Source organism: Mesocricetus auratus, unplaced genomic scaffold (assembly GCF_017639785.1).
Source record: "Mesocricetus auratus isolate SY011 unplaced genomic scaffold, BCM_Maur_2.0 Super-Scaffold_100008, whole genome shotgun sequence".
NCBI lineage: Eukaryota > Metazoa > Chordata > Mammalia > Rodentia > Cricetidae > Mesocricetus > Mesocricetus auratus.
In genome coordinates, this window is record NW_024429192.1 from 42,277,825 (window position 1) to 42,298,335 (window position 20,511).

The 20,511-nt window shown below is 37.2% G+C and overlaps 1 protein-coding gene across 10 annotated transcripts in view; it reads left to right on the top strand.

Annotated features, from left to right (window-relative positions):
• Bbx (BBX high mobility group box domain containing) overlaps positions 1–20,511 on the top strand; it is a 242,051-nt gene that overhangs the window by 173,138 nt on the left and 48,402 nt on the right. For 9 of the 10 annotated variants that reach the window (XM_013116881.3, XM_040750714.1, XM_021229920.2 and 6 more), the window contains 3 exons: positions 5,920–6,000; positions 9,727–9,801; positions 16,908–16,988. In XM_013116881.3, the coding sequence (XP_012972335.1) occupies positions 5,920–6,000; positions 9,727–9,801; positions 16,908–16,988 (237 nt within the window). The remainder of the gene's footprint in view (positions 1–5,919; positions 6,001–9,726; positions 9,802–16,907; positions 16,989–20,511) is intronic. The other variant, XM_040750720.1, reaches the window with a different exon arrangement.

Below are 20,511 nucleotides of genomic sequence, written 5' to 3' on the forward strand. Positions count from 1 at the left end.
GTTCAGATAAAATTGATAGTTTTAACTTTTCGTTCTGATATCAGTGGAATAGGAAAAATTCTTTTCTAACCCACCAGTACAACTTGAGTTAATTTGATATGTGCCTGTCTTAGACTAGTATTGTGCTTGACTAGTCCAGGAGACTTAAACCCATTAAATTCCATTATTTCGTTTCATCTCCTGGTACTTACCTATGATAACTTTTATCCTCTAGAAGATTTATAGCTTCTAAATACATTTTGTTAGGACATGTGTTGTGTTTAAATTCTGTCGTGAAATGAACGTAGGTGGTACCCAGAGGGTTTTTTCCTTCCTCTTCCTCTTTACATGTCTTCCCCACTTAAGTTACTTTGTAGACAGTACTGCCCATCTTTCCAGGAGCACAGCTTCTTCCAGCAGTAGTGGGGCTCTGTAAATGTAGTTCTTATTTGGTTTAGCAATAAAATCCCAGAGTTAGATACAGAGGAAAATGCTGAGAGATGTCCCTCAACTGGGGCTGCAACAGGGATCAAAGTCCATGTAGTGAGGTCCTTTTCCCTAATCTGTGCTGGTGGTCATATATGATTAAAAATAGCAAGAAGACAGAGTGACTTCCTGCTTCATCAAATGAGGAAATTGAGGCAGGAAGATGTAGTTTTCTGTGCTCTCATATGAATGAGCTTGGCTGCACCAACTGTGATAATAGGAAAACTTTATCCAAAGTGTGGAGACAGGGTTTTGGTGACCTGGATGCCCTGAATGAAACTAGGGTCTCCCCATCCCCATCCATTTTTATCAGCTGATACAACAGGTTCTAGGAAGCATAAGGTCCTCAGATCAATTGACCATGCTTCTCATGGTAGCCTAGTACCGGTATCAGACAGACATCCAGACACACTCCTCTCATCCCATAGAATATACTCTCTGCCCCCACCAAGGCTTCCTCCTCACTTCTCTTTCATCTTAGCCTACCGTAAAGATACAGGTGTAGTCTGATCCTTCTGCTGATGCCCTGACATCCTTCCAGAAAATTACTGAGGACTGGCAAGTGCTATCTTGACTTAATTGAGGCCCCACATCTCTGCAGCTTTATTTCCCTACCTTCTAAATTGCCTTCTGCCTCCAGTCACTCCCAGCCAATGCTGTCCTATATGCCTCTGACATAGTTATCTAAATGCATATCTCTGATCATGCTTTTCCTCTAACTAAAACCCTTGGCTAGCCCTCTTTCCTCCAGCCTAATTCTCAGACAACAGAATTACAGCTTTTGCCAGCCTGATTTATTTCCCACTATACTGTATGGCATCTTATTCTTTACCTACACTGGGAATGTCACCATTTCTCAAAAAAAAAAAAAAAAAAAGAAAAAAAAACCACAGCCAAGATTTACCTCTGTACATTCTTACTTGCCATGATTTTGTCATCCTCACTCTTCCTCTGAGGGAAATTCTGCCTTTCTTTACAAGTATACTTCAGCTATTACTTTACCTCCTCCCTCTACCACACAATAGGGTTTTCCTCTGTGCACCCAAAGACCCTTTTAATATGCTTTCGTTGTATGTTTCTGAAATGTAGCTTCCGCTTCACTTGAATTGCCAACAGACCTAAGAGTATGGCACATTCACGTAGTCATTGTTTTATTCCCAGCTTTTCACTGGATGCAAGTGGCATTTAAACTCTCTAATGGCATCAATCCCCACAGCTGGTTCCTGTGTTTATTGATCAAGTGAATGAGAAATAAATATTTGAACTGACAAGAGTAGGAATATGTGGTTGATCATGGGCACTTACTGTGTATTCATCATAACGCCAAGCAGTTTGCAGCTCTGGCTTTGTGCTTTGCAAAGTAGGAATAGCTCTTAATAATACTTAGCTTCCTAAATCACTTGTAGTCATAACTGGCTCAGTCATGCTATACCTGTGATTTGTCACCATCAGATTTGATCTTGTGGGGAAAATGTTACTTGTTTTGTCATAATTCTTACTTATATCCATTATTTCCTTCCTTTGTTATTGAGAGTCATAGCTAAGTCAAAGTGGGCAGCAAATGAGTGTGAGAAGATTAGAATGTGCAGTTGAGTAGAAATCCCTGTAGCTGTTTTCAATTTTGGGTATAGAGCGACACCTAGTGGCTTTATGTATTATTTCAGAGACTTTCTAGAAACAGGATTGTTTAACTACAGCCTATTTCTTTTCTCCTATTTATAAGAATGTAAGCTGAGGAACAAGTGTCGATCCCTAAAAATCATTCTCCAATAAAAAAAATAATTAATGTGAATATTTTACATAACATTTTACACATTACATAAGGTCTGGGACTGTAATAGGAGACTTATAGGAAATCCACCTTCCCTTTCATAAGAATAGAATTTTCTAGTCATACAATATGTACATTTTCCACTATCATAGGATCATTTATGCAGTTTGAAATCTTTAGGTAAAAATGCCTAACATGTATCACATCCAATTTTACTTCGCTTTTAAGATACTCATCCTTACGTAGGTGACATGGAATCATAGTTACAAATGTAAATTACTACTTTGAATATATACATTCTGATGAAATTTTAATGGGCAATTTGCCCTACCTTGATTTGTTCTAGATAAACATTTACATCAGCTGTTTAGTTTTCCTAAAAACTGCATCATTTCCCTTGCTTATTGAGAATTGCATCTAAATCAAAGGGAGAATTTGGGGAAAGCTCTCCCTCTGTCCTCTATGCTCTTGGCATTGTTGGCTTTTACAACGCTTTGCCTTCCTTTATCTCTACTCTACACTTCTGTCATTTGCTTCTCTTCTGCTTCAATTAGGGTCAGGTAACTAAGTCACTAACTACATGCTTTAGTAGTATCCCAATCCCCAGGCTCTTAATTTTGTGCTGTTGCCATTATGCTTTACTGACTACACTAATTTACAAATACCTACATGTTGAGAAAGGACATTGTCCACTGGAGTAAAATTCAAGCTTGGTGGTTCTAACTGTTCTATTTTAGCCACTAGTCAGCCTTTGTTGTACTTTTCTGCTGGTCACACATGAGAGAATAGAGTCAGTCAACAGATTTTCATTGTGCATCTACTCTGCCTACTTCATAGTTAACACAAACACACATACATAGACTTCTATTTTGTGCCAGGTCAGACATGCCTTGATAATTTGTATCTGTGAGCCTTCCATTGAGCTAGCTTTATTAAAATCGATCATCTTTAAAATTCATAAAGAAAATCATTTAATTTTTAAACTTCATGATTTCAAATGATTTTACAATTAAATGATCGTTTATGTTTTGTGGGAGGAAGTTAGAGAGAAAGAAAAAGAACATAAAGTTGAAGCGGGGCGTTGGTGGCACATACCTTTAATCCCAGCACTGGGGAGGCAGAGGCAGATGGATCTCTGAGTTTGAGGCCAGCCTGGTCTACAGAGTGAGTTCCAGGACAGCCTCCAAAACAATACAGAGAAACCCTGTCTCCAAAACAAAACAAAACATAAAGTTGAGTGGGTAGGGGGATATAGGAGGAATTGGGATTGGGGAGAAACAATCAAATATATGAAAAAATGTATTTAAAATGATACTTACACTTTAATTTTATATTGTTAAGATGAACTATAAGCCACCACAGCAAGTTGCCTCCTCAAAGAGTTATCTCTCCCACCTCACAACATCTGAAGAATACATTGATGTATTTGTAATGACATTTTAACAATGGGCTACATATATGACTGCATCCCATAAAATCATATTGCTTAGTGATGTTATAGCTATATATTCTCTGTGATGTAACACAGTTCTCAGAACCAGCCCCCTTGTTAGATTGAGCCACATTCCATGGCCTTTGTTTGTTTATCTTGTTTTTAACCTTTTTGTCCCTGTAATCAGGATCTCATTAAGTTCCCAGGCTGTCTTGAACTCTTTCTGCAGCCCAGGCATGCCTTGGAGGTATCCTACTCCCTCTACCTCCAAAGTAGTTAGTGGGATTATAGGTCTGTGCCAGGGGACCTGCCTAAATGATAATGCATTTCACTGCAAATATCTTTCAAGTGTTCCGTTTTGAGTATATATTTATTAGAATGTTATAAAGACACTTTAAACTTCATTTCCCCAAATAACCAGAAGGTAATGCATAGGATTTCTTTATCATTCCTAAATTTGGTTAGTCATTCCATCCAAGAAGGAAATTTCCAAACCTTTGTGGCTACTATAATTTGAGGGTTTATTGCCTTTCTTTTTAGTGCATTTGGTGTCTTAGTGGTACATTTAGCACAACATGCTTAATAGTCAAGTGGTGATAAGAGAGGCAAGCTTGCCCTAGATGGCAGATTAATTAAGGGTTCTGCAACTTCTCCATGGTACTTATCACTTGGAGGAGTCATCATCTCTCTTTAAAACATCCAGAGTAACCATAAATTTTCAAACACTTGTTTCTACTCTATATCTTGTAACACTTCTAGAAAAATACCCTTCCTCCTCAGCCATCGAGTGGAGAAGTTCATTGAGAACAGCATCAATATTTGTAACTTCTGTTGCCTTTCCCTTTACAGTGAAAAAAAAATAGCTATTCTTCCTGGAAAACCTAACTTCATTATTGAGGAATGTAGAAAGAACACACTGATTTGGGACTTACAAGAATACATCTCAATTTTCATTAGTCCCTTTAGTAATTTTTTTTTTGTTTGAAATAGGGTCTCATGTATCTAAAGGTGACCATAAACTTCTGATTCCCATGCCTCTACCTTCTGAGAGCCACAGGCATGTGCTGTTGCTCCCAGTATACTTGAACAAATACTTCTTAGTAGCACTGTGCCTAGGCAGTTTGGAAAATAATGCAGTAATGTCCCTGGGAAAAGATACACAGTAAACAAGTGTGTCTTGTGATGATAAGAGCTAAATCAAGGGGGACTGAGTACTTAGGATAAGTGTCACTCGCCTCTCTGGTCCTGAATTATTTCATCTATAAAAACAGGAAAAACTTAGGTCAGACCCTAATAAAGATATCTTCCTTCACTAGAATTCACTGAGATAAGTATGTCACCCAATGTAAATATTTTTATTTCTCTCACAAAACTAAAGAGGAAATGTATATTCTTCGAAGAATCCTGGAGAGATGCAATTTTAAGTGGTTTCTAAAGTAAGTATCATTAATAATGAAAATAAGAGAATGTTAAATGTTCATGAGCGTAATGTCTCACACAAGAACGTTTCTTTAGGTAGACCCTAACCTTAAAATTATGATTCATGCTATAAATATGTGAAAACCCTGGAAAATAAGAATTTGACTTTATTTTTATTTTCCCAGAATTACCTGTCAGAGCTCATTTGTGGTTTTGAGTGGTCATGTGTTGAGGCAACATAGTACAGGGAAGTAGGTGTTCTCTGGATTTGTGACAGAAAGCCAGCAGTAAAATGTTAATCTTTGTACACATTCTGAAAGTATTGTGCTGTCTACCCACTATCTCTGTCATTATTTAGAATTTGAGCGGTCACTTGCATAGAACTTTGTAAAGTGTATTAGTTTTTCTTTGTTGCTGTGATGAAATGTCACGAGCAAAAGCAACTTACAGAAAAAGTTTATTTTGGCTGAGAGTTCCAGAGGACTAGCTAGCATCCATAACGGCAGGAAAGCATGGCATGCCAGCAGAAGCTAGCTGATAACATCTTTACCTACATATAGGGAACAGAGACTAAGCAGAAAGTTGGGCAAGTCTATAAACCCTTACCTACCTTCTAGAAGTTTCTATAACCTTCCCAAACTTCACTGCTGACTAGGGACCGAGTGTTCAGATACATGAGTCTGCCGTGAATGTGTCTGATTGAGGCCACATTTAGCAATTGTTTTCTTGTTGGTGTTGCCTCAGGTGTTAGATCGTGAGGTTGGCAATGCTTTAAGTGGCATTTGTTTGTCTGCTGTTGTCAAGATGCTCAAGCTGTCTGTCTGTCTTTCAGGCATCCACTGGGCCTTGCAGGCCTGATATTTCAGAGTCACCTGAGTTGCGTCAGAAGTCACCATTGTTTCAGTTTGCTGAGGTAATGCTTGCATCTTATACTTAATTACTCAAGGAGTCATTTGTAAAGCCAGTTTAAATTTGGGCTAATGACAAGCAAGTGAAAACAGCCAAGAACTCTACTGAGCTCAATTCATTATAAATTGGAACATATAATCAAAGTTTGTAAGAGATATGGGAACTCCAGGGCTTTTTGTTTGATTGGTTTTGAGACGGGCTCCTTACAGTCAGGCTGCTTTTAAAATTATGATCCTGTCTCAATTTGCCAACTGCAAGGATTACAGACATTCACTCCCCTGCCTTGTGGTGTCCTAAAGATTTTAATTGAGAACTAAATACAATAGAAGCTTGTTAAGTCATACTAATTATTATGGTGATTATACTAGAATTATTACTAAATTTTACAACAATTTGATTGATAAATCCAAAGACTGAATAAACTCAAAACTGTTTCTTATGCATTGTTTTTTTTATTTTTGTTTTTGTTTTTAACATGTACTTGCCTCTTTTCTAACTTGATGCTTTTTTGTTTTGTTTTGTTTTAAATTCATCTATTTATTTTACATCTTGGCCACAGCATTACCCTCCATTCTCCTCTCCTAGTCCCTCTCCTCTATTTCCCCCTAGCAACCCCCAATCCCCTCTCCTCCTCTTCCATCTCTATCCAGGAAAAGGCAGGTCTCCTATGAGTATGAATAAAACATGGCATATCAAGTTTCAGTAAGACTAAGCACCTCACTATATACTGAAGCTGAGCAAGGTGACCCAGTATGTTCCCAAAAGCCTTTAGAAGAGTGGGAGACAGCCCCTGTTTCCACTGTTAGGAGTCCCATACGAGGATTAAGCTCCATAACTGTAACATATATGCAGAGTACCTAGGTCAGTTTCATGCAGGCAGTCTCTTCCAGCTCCTGTGAGCCCAGATTAGTTGATTGTGTGAGTCTACTCACGGTGTCTTTGACCCCTCTGGTTCCTACACTCCTCTCTCCTCCTTTTCCACAAGATTCTCAAACTCTGCCTAATTCTTGGCTATGCATGGATCTCTGCATCTGCCTCCATCAGTTGCTGGATGACGCTTCTTTGATGACACTTGGGCCAGGCACCAATCTGGTTACAGGAGACAGCCATTCTAACTTTATATTGTAGCATAAAGTTTGTCTTTGCCAGAGTCTTACATCATAGGACAAAACTGTTAGCTCAATGTCAGTGTCAAAAGCAGAGATTAAAACTCCTTCTGAAATGCCTCACTTAATTCTAGGACTCAATATGAACTCTCATCTTCTCCCTACCCCCACCCCAATCTTTAAGCCACCTGTTCCTACGTTGATCATTTAAATTATCTTTCATTTTCCTGTCCTATCACAGTTTGGTAGAGGACAACCATAGTTTTCAGATATTTCTTTATTTGCATTGGCACCTCCTGTCCTTTGAGAACATTTAACAATATTCCTACCTGCTTTGCTTATATCACCAGAATGTTATATATTTGTTCCTGGTATATATCTGTCTCTTTTTGTCATTGACTGAAGGCTGGAACGAGTTTGGGTTATTTCAAATATTGATTTCTGCAAGGACTAAATATAATGGAGAATTCATGCTGTGGTCCCTTTTCAATAGAGAGATGCTGATTAAGGTTGGGCCCAGTTTCAAGCAAATATGCTTAGTGAGTGATCCTTGAAACCCTAATGATACAATGAACTCTATAAAGTTTTATTTGAAATTTTGTATGTGCATGTGGAGGCCTCTATAGCACATATAAATTTCCAAAGAGATTGTGACAGTGTTGCTTTTATATGAAAGGTCTTGATATTTCTTTAGGAGACCCTATTTGTGTCACTAAATGAAATCATACTTTATGTCAACATTTATTTATAAGAGTATCCTTTTATTTAGAACTCATTAAATACTTTTCAAATAAACTAGATGGATTTTAATAATGGTTCTGTTTGGTTTACTGTCTGATTTAATTCCTAATGACATATATTATGTGTTAGGTTTTCCTTTTATATGAATTGCTCATTTTTTATCAATTTTTATGGCTGGCTAGTGGGAATGAGAAATGTTATTGGAAGTGAATCCTACTAGCTTCTTAATTTCCAAGACTGAGGAAAATCCCTGCAGCTTTGTGTTTGTAGATTATCACACTTGCACAGTGTTACCTGGGACTTAGAGAATTGGTGGCTGATCCAAGAAAAGTTACTCAATTTCAGCCTAGAATGTCTTCAAATCACTTGTTTAAATTTTATCCTTTTATGATGGTTTGTTTCTGTCTAGTTGATATTTACTTTTAAATAGATTATCTAATTTAAAAGATGTGGTAGCTTTCAATTTTTCCACGTGGTTTCAGTAGTGAATTGTATGAATAGTCAGGCAGCCTTTATATTAATCTTGTTTCTTCCTTGTACATCACCTTTGATTCTGGTACTGCCATATGACCATAATGTTTTATAACTTTTCTAAGTCACTCTTATGGTTGAAGAATTGGGATCAGGGCGCATTTAGTGCTTAATAAATACTCTGCGATGATTGAACACAATCTACCTTTTTCTTTTCAGGGTATTACCAATGGGCTGAAATGATAATACCAAAAGCTCCTGATCACTTCCACTCACTTCCATTCTGCTATGTAACTGTACTTTATCCATTTTGGAAAAAAATTAATAACTGAATTGCTATTAAAAAATTCTTGCTAGTGTTTTATTCTGGCCCTCAGAGCAGTTTGAGGGTATCACTGTTACAGTGAAAACAAACAACATATGGCATTACAGAATCATCTATGCACTGTTACACACTGAAGTGTGTATATATTTTGTTTGATGAGAGGCTGCAGGTGTCACAACAGAAGGAAATGGGAACTGGGGAATGGATCAGTAGGTAAAATGCCTGCCACATAAGCATGAGAACTAAGTATGACTACTCGCCAACTATGGGGAGACATGGACAGGAAAATCCAGTGGGGTTTGCCAACCAGTCAGTCTCCATGAAACAGTGAGTTTCAGATTCAGCTGTAGGCATTTTAAAAAATAATGTGGAGGAGAGCGATTGATGAACAACCCAACATTATCCTTGTCCCTTACATGCATGTGCACAAGCATGTCCACACACACAGAAGGAAATACTTTCGTATTTGGACAGTTGTGTCCTGGTCTATGCCTGAGAATACATTTTTAGGCTTATTTGCTTCTCATCATAATTCTATAAAACAGGGCACTATCATCATTAATATACAGTTGGAATTGTATAGGGGTATAGGGAAGAGTATGGCTCTATCTACGTACAGCTTTGAGCTTTTAATGCTATGCTTTCCTGTTTTGGGGAGGAGAGGGGTTCAAGATGGTTTTTCTGTGTAGCCCTGGCTGTTCTGGAACTCACTCTGTAGACCAGGCTGGCCTCAAACTCAGAGATCCTCCTGCCTCTACCTCCTCAGTGCTGGGATTAAAGGTGTGTACCACCATGCCTAGCTTTAATACTCTGTCTTTAAAAAAATTCTTTGGAATGAATTCATTTGATTCTGTTTAAAATTGCTGCTTGATACACTGGATATACTTATAAGGTTCATTCTTCTAAATGAGCCAGGCTCTTTGCTCTTTACAACCATTGTCTTCCTTTGACATTTTGTACAGATCTTCCTAGAGGGATTTAGAATGGTGACTCACTTCTGAATCCACATGGAAATGGCATGGCAGAGTCTAGTAGTGCAATGTAGTAAAGTATCCCCAAATATTAAATATGTCTTTTTGCCTTTTAGATATCTTCAAGGACGTCCCAACCTGATGGTCCTTCCAAACAGTGTCAAGCATCAGCTTTGTTTCAGTTTGCAGAGGTAAAGCCTTCGTTTCTTTATGCCTATTAGGTTCAGAAATCATGTTCATCTTAGGAAATGCTGAAAAGGAATCCTTATAATTTATGTTGCACTTCAGACATTCCCCTTCCATTATTAGCATAATATACAGAGTATTTATGGCCTTTTGTTGCCATTGGCATAATCATAGTCAACTCAGCTCTAGATTTCATAACCATTTTATAAGCATTCCTTAGAGTTCATTCACAGCAGGCACTTATTTTATTTCATTTTACCTTCTTTATTTACGTCAATCCTTTAAAAAAAAACCCAACAACAGTAACAACAACAACAAAAAAACCTGCTGTCAACATGAATGCCATAGGATACCAGTTAAGTGTTTCCAGTAGTAAAATTAAATGCTGTAATTGATGAATAACTTTCTCACAGCAGATACAGTGTTGAGTATGATCTGTTAAATTGTCACTATGTAGCTTTCCACCAGATGTAGCTGCTTAGTTTTTTATTAGAGACTAATCCTTGGCTCTGCTCAGGTCAGTTTTTGCAGGATCTCCAGTTTCATCAGCTTTTCATCCAGATAGCACACAGCAAACAGTATTTTTTGGTTGTGCTTGGTTTGCTTCAATCATGTGCTCATCCCTAAGGAGCTCTATGACAAATACTAAGACGGACACAGATCATGAAAAAAACATCCTGCCTGCTTTAGGTCCTTGTACTTTTCATTCCAAGAAAACTGCATATCAGAATTTAAGTAATGTTTTATAGAATCAGGAGAAAATGACAGGCAAGACTGTTCTGTTTAATATTGATACATTGAATCCCTCCCTGATTCATTTGAGTAAGGAGACTGCCTAAAAGAAATGTAAAATGATATCCTTTTGGCAAGGGAAAACGTAGCGTTTCGCTTTGAAAATGAGAAAAAAATTACTTTGGACTCTTATATTAAGAAAAAAAAAGCTTTTTCATCTTGGGACACTTCTGAGACTCGTAGCACCAGCTGGCCTGCTTATGTCAGACCATTCTGCTATAGTAGTTGCTTTAGTTGCTGAAGACTATTATATAAAGCTAATAATAAATGCAAAACATTTCATGAAGAATAATTTGTGTGACAAGTCTGAGCACATTAATATTTCATTATAATTTTCTATTCTGATAATGTTTTCATTGTCTGGGGGAAATAGTTTTGTTTAATATCATTTTCTCATTCTTTTTGTTATTGATACCCAATTATTGCAGCCAAATATTTTTCAAAAGTTAAAAAGGATGCTGGTGTGTTGACTAAATTTATTTTAATGTTGACTTCTAAGCCATTCTCATCAAGTTTTTCTGAAGCATTTCATACAAGATAGAATTTATTTGCTGTACATTCTGCTCAATTAAAATCTTCATCCTGTATCATAAATTAGAGGGGTGCAGTGGCTCATTTGATATACCTGATATTTATATATTAATTACCAAAGGTATTCAACTTAATGTGAAATATCAGTATGAGATATATGTATGTATGTATGTATGTATGTATGTATGTATGTATGCATGCAGTGTTCTGCCTGCATGTGAACCTGCAGGCCAAAAGATGGCACCAGATCTCATTACAGGTAGTTGTGAACTACCATGTGGTTGCTAGGAATTGAACTCAGGACCTCTGGAAGAACTGTCTGTGCTCTTAACCGCTGAGCTATCTCTCCAGCCCCCAGTGTGAAATATCTTGACCAAATGTGTATACCTAACAGCATGGTTAAGTGGTACTTAAAAGATACTATCATCAGATTCATTAGCAGCCCCTGAAGACCTGGGTCAGTGTTGAGGAGTCGCTGTCCTATGATTCTGCAGAATGAGATCAGTCAATCTCCTAAAGGAAGTAATTTGTGCTCAGTGCACTCCCCCATCAAATGACTAAATTTCGTCCTTGCCTCTCAGCTGTACTGTTTTACCTCCATAGGGACAAAAAAAGTTAACAGACCATCTTCAGGAAAGCATCCCTAGAGGTCACGCTGCTGCTTAGCATCATTCATACCCAAAGTCTTTTAGTTGACACAAAGCATCTGTGGGATTTGAGGAAGCTTAAGATTGTTAATTTGAAAATTTAGCAGGAGCTGTTTCAGGGGATTGTAGCATAAGTCATGCATGATAGATAACCCAGCCTGGATAATGTGAACAAACACAACTTCTGCCATACCCAAAAATCTCATGCAGTCTTCCTCCTTCAAGCCCCAGGGATCTGATCTTCTTATATTTTGCATAAGATGGTAATATAAGCTGTTTTAATTTCTAAACAAATTAAAGTGTGGCACAGGGGTCATTTAACAGTATGAGCTACATCTACTTTACATAAGAGAAGTCTGTGCTTATCTAGAGATTCATAACTTAGTCCTTCCCCTTATGATAGATGAGAACCTAAGTTTCAATCTATTTTTTTCCATCTGACCATATTGTCAGCCCAGCTTATATAAGGCCAAACAAAAGTTAACTAAATGAACTAATAAAAGTTGTCTGCTGAAATCCATGATATATATATATGTATATATATATATAAGAAAGAGTAGCCTATAATCACTGTGATCATATATATCATTTGTATTTATAATTATTTCACAAAATAACATCTTTTATTCTCCTAATTAGTCCACAGCAAAGGTTTTCACATTTTAAAATAAGTCAGTGTTTTCCATAAGGCTTGTTCAAACACAGCGAGATTCCTAGGCTCTACTCTTAGAACTTCTGATTCACTCAGACTGAGAAATTCCATCTGCAGCAAGATCTTTTTCAGGAATCATACCTTAAGGCTACTGTTCTCCAGTGCTGCTAACTTACAATATATTACTCTAATTGTTAGTGAACTTTCTCATACCCATTGTTCTCGTAAGGGAAGGATTTGTAACAGAGTTTTGATTGAAAATTACCATTTATACCTCCATCTATTTTCTGAGGAGTTCTCGGTCCTATTATTACCTACTGAAGAAGGGAGTCCATGTTAGTGTATTTAGGAAACATTTAACTCTGTAAAAGTGTTTACTTTTGAAATATTTATAAGATAACATGAAGTATTCCTAGAAAGCACCCTGCTAATTTCATGTATAAGCTCTTTGTAGGCATTTGACTATGTGCTATCTTAGAAAATAGTTATTTACTGTGAAGCATAATTATCAAAGAAAACACACTTGTTAAATTGTCTAACCATTTTCTTAAGTTGAAAATGATTTTTGATATGCATTTTTTAGCAAGTCCTGAATTTCTGCACTGAAAGCTAAGAAGGACTTTTCTTCCCCCTTTGTAACTAAATCTTCTCATCTTAATGCCTGTTGAAATTAACCTTCATGGAGCCATGCCACTTCTTTTTTTTTTAATAGATTCTGTATAAATGTTTATACTAAAGAACAAAGATAATGTTCCTGCTTTATAAGATCTAGAAATACAGTGTAAAGATTGCCATCCCCATGTAGTCAACCTCCTCTTCCATTTTAATACTCCTATTTCATTTAGATTCATCTTAACCCATCCAATGTGCTATCACTCTATGATTCTAAGCTCTGATTGGTCAAAATGAGCTCCCTGTCTGCATTGATGCTGTTCAAAGGTAGAGTGCCACATCACTCACTTTAGATCTAGGTCCAGAAAACTGATGGCTGAATATAATGCCAGAAGGGAGCTATTGTTTTCCATTACTTAATAGATATAAAAGCCTTGGCCAATACACATATTCTCTATCTGATGTGTGCCTGGCTCTTAAATCTAGTGTATATCTCTGCATTGAAAAATAACATACTTACTAAAAAGACACAGCTAATCTGTATGATTTAGACAAATATTTTAGACATTAAACCTTTCCTTAGAAGGTATTTACCCTCCCAGTATAAATAGAATCATAATCATACCAAATTTAAGGTTTTGTCACAATAGGATATAAGCAGTAGGTACAAATTTAGAGCATTCATTTTCATGGTGGAATACTTAATATGATACAGACTATGGCATTCCATAAAAATACCATATACTTCACTACAACTAATCACAGAATGTACTGTGTGGTTTTTGGAAGCATTAATATTTCGGTCCAGCCCGGCCTCGAACTCACAAAGATCCATCTGCCTCTGTCTCCCAAGTGCTGGGATTAAAGGCGTGTGCCACCACTGCACGGCTGCTGCATTAATATTTCTTTTAATGTAAGCAATACCAGCTATCTTCATATGTCCCATTTATTTTTTTGATTCATTTGTGCAATAGTTATCATTCATTTTCTCCCAGACTATTATCTGTAATGCCTTATAATTGAAAAAAATTAGTATCACCTAATTTGACTCTGATCTTTACCACCTGTTTCCCCTGTATACTCATGCATCTAAAGGAAACAAAATGAGGACTTTAACCTTAGAATGATAATTTTTCTTAGCATTTTTCTTCTGTATCTCAGATACTATTTTACCTCCCTACTTACTATCACACCTTTATGAATGAATACTGTTTATCTGAATTATGTAATAGTCATAAAATAGAATTAACAGATTGGCAAACAGCATACATATTGAGGAAAATAAAATTCACAACCATGAGCATAGTATACAGTATTCTCTGTCTACCAGTGTAGCAACACATACTGATTGGTAGGAAGCAGCATTTAGGCTAGTCATTGGATAACAGACATTGATGGTATTGTTCTTAATTAAAGGGAAGCAAATGTCCCTTACACTGAAAAATTTTAGCAGGTGTGAGCAGTAGCAAAATGACAGATTAACATTATATGAATTTCTCTTGAAATTAAAGCCAACATCAGGTATGAAACTACTAAAAATGTGTGCCATAAAAAGGGAGTGGGTCCTAGAAGAAAACTCTGAGAAAAACTAGTATTTATAGGATCACTGTAGAAAGAAGCCATCAGAAATTAGCAAGGAATGGCCTGAGAGGTCAGTCTCTAGAAAAAAAAGCCCTGAGAGGAGTTTGTCAACAGAGAGATTAGCATGCCAAGTACTGCAGAGAAATCTGGACAAAGCCTGAGCCACCTAAATTATCACATGTTCAGTCTTTTCGAAACCTCTGAAAAAATACTACCCCCCACCCCCAAAAAAACCTTAAATAATTTAAAAGACATGCTTAGGAGACACAGCAAATCATTCCATGAAAATTTTGTCAGGAGAATTTAGAAACCTCTCCTACACATACACTTTTAGAAATCAGGCTTTTAAGCAACCTTGAGTATTGTAACTATGAATAGGTGAACATCTTCTCAGAGATTTAAACAAGAAAAGGAATCTGTCCTACAGCTTAAGAAACCACCTCAAGCCTACTACTGAATAGTGCATTCACAGAGGGCAGGGAGCCCCTTAGTGTGACCTATGCTTCATGTCAGTCAAGTGACAGAAACTGTAACAAAATGAACAGCAGAGGGAGCTGATGGAAGTACCAAGATGGGCCTGGGTAGTGCAGCACATGTTGCATGCTGTCTCTCATGCAAAAAAAAGGTAGTCTGCAAATTTTGAAATTTAATAAATTGTATCTTCCTACATTTCATCTCTAAACTGTTAATTTCATTGTATAACCAATTTTTGGAATGGTATTAAAATGTTTATATTTGTTAAGTGATCGTGATAAATCCTAGGTGTTGATTGTTGTGCCATCTCTTGAGATGAACTATATGACCTCAGAACCCTGCTGATCCCCAATATGAAATCTAATCCCTGCAGTGTAATACTGGACAAGATTTCTTGTATTTTAAGAGTAAAATAAATGAGGTTCATAGTCCTGTTTATTTGCTTAAGTCTGCATAGCAGAAAGTAATGAAGGCATGTCTGGCTGGCTCAGAAGCCGTGACTCTTACATTATATAACCTTGGTTCAGTGTTTCATTCCTTAAGTTACGAAGAGTCAGTGATAATAGTATGCTTGCATTTTCTTAGTCTAGTGATAGGCAAACAGTTAAATTTGACTTGTCTAGAAATAGTTAAGAAGTGGTATGCATCAGTAAAAACTTGACTAGTGGGAAATATTCAAACTTCAAAAAAGGGTGAGCTCCTTAAATTATCTTCAGTAGAACCACATGTGATTGCAATGAATTTACTAAAAGTGTAACATCCATCAGGGGAAAAAAAAAACTCATAACTTCCTTTAGCTAGACTTTTTTTTTTAAAAAAGTAGCCCAGTAAAATATTAAATATGTGTTTCTACAAAGGGCTGTTATTCTGTGGGTATTCTAGAGAGAACTCCCTCTACCAGTAAGCACCTGTCATGCAATCTGTTCCTGAGCTGACACTCCTTAGAATCGCCTTTGGGACCTATGTTACTGCAAGTTACTGGGCCGGATTTCCTCGTAAACCAAACTGAGAAAACTTCATATAGACTGAGAAAGAACTCAGAATCATAGAAATGGAGGATTCTTAGGCCATAGCTACCTGCTCCCATGCTGACTTCTCCAGGGGAAGAAAGCTGTGTTCATGTCCTTCCTCTTTTTCAACTCTTAGTGGGGCTAAAAATTGAAAATAAAGTTTACATAGGAAAATAAGAGTGTGTTGTTCATTCATAACATTGCCCAGACACTTCTTAGCCAAATTCACACAAAAGTATACAGGCAGTATAATGCCATATGTGCTCATACAACCTGAATATTGAAGGTAGATTCTTAAACCCTGTAGGTTTGACGTTCATTAGTCTTTGAGTGTAGTTTATGTACAGTCTTTCAAAGGCAGTCAATATTTTATATAAAATCCTTCCCTTTCTTTAGCTCCTGTCATATTACCTGCCATGTAATGAGTTTTTTCTTCAGAAAACTCAAATATTTCCTTGAAAAATGATTGATTGGTAAATGCAATATACTTCTATATATCTTTCTACTTGACCAATTGATGAGTTAGTTTTTATGTAAAAAAGCAACATGCATATCATGCTAACATCAAATTTAGAGTTGGGAATATGAAGGATAATATTCTTGTGGTTACATAACCATCAAAGTAGCTTCTATTTTTGGACAACTCAAATGGTTCTCAAGATGAACATTCAGATTTGATCTAGTTAAAGCAGTTTGGTAGCTGGGAGTAGTGTGAGTCCTACAAAGTTAAGGTAATTCCTAAACATATCGATAGGAAAACGAAGATTCTGGTATCAAAATTATACTGTTCATGTGAATTGTTTTCTTTGTAGATCTCTTCAAGTACTTCACAGATGGGTGGTGCTGAGCCTGTGAAACGCTGTGGGAATTCTGCACTCTTTCAACTGGCAGAGGCAAGTCATAAGTTAAGATGTGCAGACATGGAAATCACAAAATAGTGATGATACTGTTTCTTAAGCTGTGCTGTCTCAGCCATGACCATAAATAAGCTGTATCTGGTTTTCATTAGTGAGAGGACTACCTTTTACTTTACAACAGGGAATTTTGCTACTAAAAGTCCTTAAGCACTGAAAAAGATTACCGATGCATATCAAAAAACTGCTTCATAGGTAATACTTTTAATAAGACCAGGTTAGAGCCGGGCGGTGGTGGCACACGCCTTTAATCCCAGCACTCGGGAGACAGAGGCAGGCAGATCTCTGTGAGTTCGAGGCCGGGCTGGACCGATAGCCTCCAAAACAATACAGAGAAACCCTGTCTCGTAAAAACAAAAAAATAATAATAAGACCAGGTTAGGAAGTTTAAGATTAGTAAGATTAAATAAGTCCAGCCTAAGATCCAAAATAAGTTACTTTTTCTTTCTTTGATTTTTCTTAAACCACTTCTAAATCTCTAAAATGCACCACTTTTAGTCAGAGTGATTTGTGTGTGTGTGTGTGAAGCATTCAGATAACATATTCTAATATCTGGCTTTAGAATATCACTCATACATTTGATGTGACATGTTACTATTACTCCATTGACAAAGGAAAAAGATATGCAGAAGTTGCCATTAGTTATAGCATTTCTATCATGCTGAGACCACCCTGCCTAAAGGGAGTATGTGGGAGGATTTCACGAACACAAGGATCCTCTCAATTGTTGTACGAAGTGGATAATGAGAAACTGATACTAAACTTTTCCTTATCTTTCTCTTTCCTTCCAGTGAGTTCCCTCTGAGTTCTTTTGTGAGTCACATGGTTCTTTTATAAATTCTTGTTAATTTACTGGGTTTATTTTATCATAAAAATATGAGAATTTGAAATCTTTAAGTTGGTATTTTTAAATTGAGCTTTTAAAGCCAAGCCAGGTACAAATTAGGGATACAAGGCTCTGAAACAATAGCAGATACAAAGACTAGAACAAACCAATCCATTGTATCAGATGCCAAGCTTGACATGGTTCTTAATGCAGAACAAATCCAGATTCAAAGAGAGGGCTGTGAAGACCAGAAACACTGAGGACAACTAGAAAGACAGCAGGGACTAGTTCTGAAAGGGACTTGGTGAGGGTAGGAGAGCTCTCTTTCAAATATACCGAACAAAGAGAGCATCTGTGAAGTCAGCCTTGCAAATGGATCTCAGTAAGCCGAGAGACAGACTGTGTGGTTATGAATTTCAGACTCTAGATCTTCAAAACAATTTATTTGAAATGACCACTTTTTTAATAATATGAATATATGGGCCATCTGCTTTTTCTGGCTATATAATTCTTCTCTGTGTACAAACATGTATAAACTCTAAAGTATTAAACAACACCAAAATATAAAACAAACTAATTTTCCATATAGCATTTATCTTTATCAATCTGGTTTTGATGGTAACATATGAACCTTTTAGCTGCTTCTCTGTGCAGTGTTGCTAGAGAGAGGAATCTGCTTTGTCATTTTCTTTCAGTCATGAGAAGGATTTCTTATTAAATCAGAGCTCATTAGAAAAAAGCATTCTTCTAATTTGTAGGGATGCATCCCAAATATGAAACAGATGCTATGGCTTAACAGATGCTTGGATGCTGGTGTCATAATTTAAAGGGATAAAATTACCAAAATAAGCCTATTTCAGTTACAGAAAATCAACTTAGCAACATTTGAATAAAAATATGTGCTTCTGATGAAACTGGGTTGCTGAGGAATCATTTGCCAAGATCTTTATTATTATTTGTGCCACAACATGAACAGTGTGTTTTAGAAGAATATTCCAGTTGCCAAGTGAGCATCGGATACACAGTAGATGAGCCAGCATGGGCCAGTGATCACCAGTAGATTAATGCTTTCTTTAATTTTTGTCCCATTTGTAATTCACAGTCTTTTTTTCTTCCTTCTTCAACAAATAATGCATAATTACTTTTGGTACCTCTAAAATAAGTATAGAGACAGATGTAAACTTATACATTCCAATGGAAACTATCAGGAAAGTAGTTCTGATTCAGACTGGGCTACCTTCTATACCTTGACATGCTCACATCACCACTTCAGCTCTCAAATCATCCTAGCAAGTGGCATGTGGAACACTGCACCTTTTCTCTTTCCTGAAGAGAGAGGTATTCTCCATTCTTTACCCCACTCTGTCAGGAAAAATGAAACCAGCTCTACTGTGGGAGATTAAGGAAGGAACATGCATGCAGTATATTCTTATGGTTCTATGAGAAGCAAGAAATGCTTTAAACGTAAATGTTTTGTGACATACTTTACTTATCTGACCAAGCATGAGCAAAACAAGGGAGCTGGCAGTAGGGAGATGTGGAATGGCTTTCACTGTTCTTAGCTTTGACATTGGAACCCAAGGGTAAAGGAAATAAATAGAAAGTAGATTAGTTTGATCAAGCAGGAGGTCACTGGAGACTAATAGGGGAGGGATTGGCAGATGGCAGACCTGGGGCAGTCACATCAGAGAAAATATGATAAAGCTGCCTTTTGCTTAAGATGCCATCAAGTACTGGGAGAGGCAGAAATGACATTCAGCTGGATTTTACCCATATTTACCATTGTGGGTTAATAAAAAAAGTGAGTCCGCTTCCCTCCCTGAACCCTGTAAGACCCATTTCAGCCATATCCCTCTGATCTCTGACATGCCTGCCTCTCTGATCAGTATTTTAAATATCGTCCTGTCTGAGGCATTCCTTGAGAAAGTCCTTGAGACATATCAGCAACAAATGAATATAGGAAAGATACTATAGTAGTTAGTTATTCTAGCACAGCAGCAGAACACTTGAGAGAAGCAACTTAGAAGGTTTATTTTGTCTTGAAAGAGCAGGAATAGAAATATCACCCTGTCTTGTTACTGGATGAGAGATAAAGCCAGGTTATAACCTCAGGGCCCAGCCTCCAACAACCTGCTACCTCTAGCCAGACCCCACCTCCTGAGCATTCTGTAATCGGAGACACTTCCACATGCAAGCCACAACAGGCAGTTCTACTTCTGCCATGTCTCCAACACTAAGGTTTTAGTCTTCTCAAAGGACCGTAACAACAAGGCTCAGAACTAAGCAAGCCCCTTTTACAGCTGTAATCCTTTGGCCCGAATGCAAAGAGAAATGGGTGAGCAGATCTCCCAAAGTCAGGATTACTGCTTACAATAAATACCATCTTGGACCTGGGTAGAGGTGCCTGCCACCAAGCTTATAATAACCTGAAATCATCCTCCAAACCCACATAATGGAAAAGAGTCCCTACTCCCACAAGATGTACACATACAGACACAGTAATTAATGTAATTTTATGTGTCTGTATTGCTGTACTCTGTACCTGCCTCAGCAGCCAAAACTAATGTGGGATGTTAGCAGGAGGCAGAGATTTGGATTTTTCCTGCACTGTCAGTTTGGATCTTAAAAGGTGATTCCCAGGTGAAGGCCCTTATTGGAACATATGACTGATATATG